The 2072-nt window shown below is 49.6% G+C and overlaps 1 protein-coding gene across 1 annotated transcript in view; it reads left to right on the forward strand.

The window, feature by feature from the left end:
• The window catches only part of PAX4 (paired box 4), a 4809-nt gene extending 3520 nt beyond the window's left edge, over nucleotides 1–1289 (forward strand). Inside the window, 5 exon segments of the mRNA XM_014457357.1 lie at nucleotides 268–363; nucleotides 638–779; nucleotides 1096–1106; nucleotides 1108–1131; nucleotides 1224–1289. Of these exon segments, the coding sequence (XP_014312843.1) occupies nucleotides 268–363; nucleotides 638–779; nucleotides 1096–1106; nucleotides 1108–1131; nucleotides 1224–1289 (339 nt within the window).
• Nucleotides 1290–2072: the final 783 nt, after the last annotated feature.

Raw genomic sequence — 2072 nt, forward strand, 5'->3', positions numbered from 1 at the left:
CATCCACCCATCCATCCACCCATCCATCCACCTAACATTTACTTGGCCCTCCCATGTACCAGGCCCTGTGTTAGATGCTGGACAGTCCCTGCTCTTCAGGGCTGCAGTGTCTTCATTTTACCATCCCTGGAATTTAATCCTTCTTCCCTAGTCTCCCAAGGCTCTGCCAGTTGAGGGTTGTAGCATCCACCTCTCTCACCCCTGCCAGAAGTTGCTCTCTTTCCCAGAACCTTCTTGCCTCTCACTGCCACGCCCCCCTCCCTAGAGCCGGGTTCTCCCTCTGAGTGGATCCACCCTCACTTTGTAGGTGCTTCTCAGGGACTGGCTGTACCGAGTGCTTCCCCAGGGATCGTCTCTGCACAGGTATCCAAGAAAGAGGGGAGTTTATGGACTTGGAAGACTGGAGGGCTCACTGCTTCTCCCATTCCCAGTGAAGGCCTGAGCCAGATTTCATGACTCCCCTGGGGTCCCCACAGCCCACACTTCCAGAAAGTGCCATCCTCACAGTCTACTATATGAACGGCACCCTCTGGAGTTGCATAGTGTGCATTCCGGGGGGCGGGCAGCCCTGGGGTCCCAGTCCTGCTAAACAGAAGGTATCACTGGCAGCTGAGGGTGTTCCCTTGCTTTTTTCTAGCAGTCCCTTGGCAGTGTGACCACAGTGGCCCTGCCTGTTCCAGAATCCCTGGGTCCCTCCTGCTATCAGCTGTGCTGGGGGACAGCACCAGACAGGTGCCTGAGTGACACTCCACCCCAAGCCTGTCTCAAGCCCTGCTGGGGTAAGCATACAGGCCATGCCTCACTCCTGCAGGGTGTGGGGAGGGCTAGCTGACTCCACAGGAGGGCATGGATCTCTGGTCAAGATCATCACAGGAAACTCGATAGAGCTTTTCTCCTTGCTTGCATGGCCCACAAAGCTGGGGAGTCTATAGTACCACCGACAGCCATAGCAGGAAAAGGGGGTGGGATTGGGATTTGAGTGTTTCTCTACAGGGTAAAGAACCAACATCTGTGCTTCTCCTCATCAGTGATTTTGGGGGTGGGGGGCGGGGGTGGTAGCAACAATCCCAAGCTCACCCTCTCTCTGTCCCTCAGGCTACCTGCCTCCCACAGCCAAGCCCCCTGCATTCAGTACTGTCCGGCCATCCTTGCCTTTCCTTCCACTGCCCCTGCCGCCGTCAGTCTTGGTGCCCCTCAGGCCTTGCTCTGGTTTGGCTCCCCAGTACTGCAAGGCCTGCGATGAGGGAGGAGGGCCAGAATGCAAGGGAGATGCGGTGCAGAGGGTCTAATGCTGGCCTGCTCAAGCACACCATTGCTCCTTCCTCCTTCCTGCATCTCTTCCTCGTTGGTGGACCTTGCCTGGTCCTGCCCTCCTGCCCCTCGTTCCTGCCACCCGATTTGAGGGACTGGAGAAGCCACGCTGACCCACTTCTCTTAGTGGCCTCAAAAGACCTCCACTTGGCAATAATAAAAACATTTTTTTAACTTAGCAGTAGTTCCTATGTCCTTCATGTTTTTCCCATGAGCACTCATACTCCCACCCTTACATTTAACAATTATAAACAGTTTGCCCTATCTATCTATCTATCTATCTATCTATCTATCTATCTATCATCACCTGTCTATCTAATCTATCTATGAATGTATGCATGTATGTATCATTTATCTAGCTAATGTGCATATGGGTGTATGTAACTATGTATGTATATAGTATGCATCTATCTAGCTATATACCTATCTATATATGTATGTATGTATATACCTATCTTGGTACCCACACATATGCTCTCTCACACACACACACACTGATAGTACATCATAGCGCATCACCCCTAAGTCTTCCAGCATGCATCTCCAAAAAATAAGAAACCTTTTATATAACTGCAAAACCATGACCACATGAGAAAATTTTCAATAATTCCTTAATCTAAAAAATAGGCATTAATTAATTGCATCTCTCTCTCTCTGCCTCTCTTCCTCCTAAAAAAAATGAATAAATGGATAACTAAGGATATATATGCTTCATTTGTTTATATATGTTACCAGAACTATAGATATAATATCTTTTAACC

Source organism: Myotis lucifugus, unplaced genomic scaffold (assembly GCF_000147115.1).
Source record: "Myotis lucifugus unplaced genomic scaffold, Myoluc2.0 scaffold_73, whole genome shotgun sequence".
NCBI lineage: Eukaryota > Metazoa > Chordata > Mammalia > Chiroptera > Vespertilionidae > Myotis > Myotis lucifugus.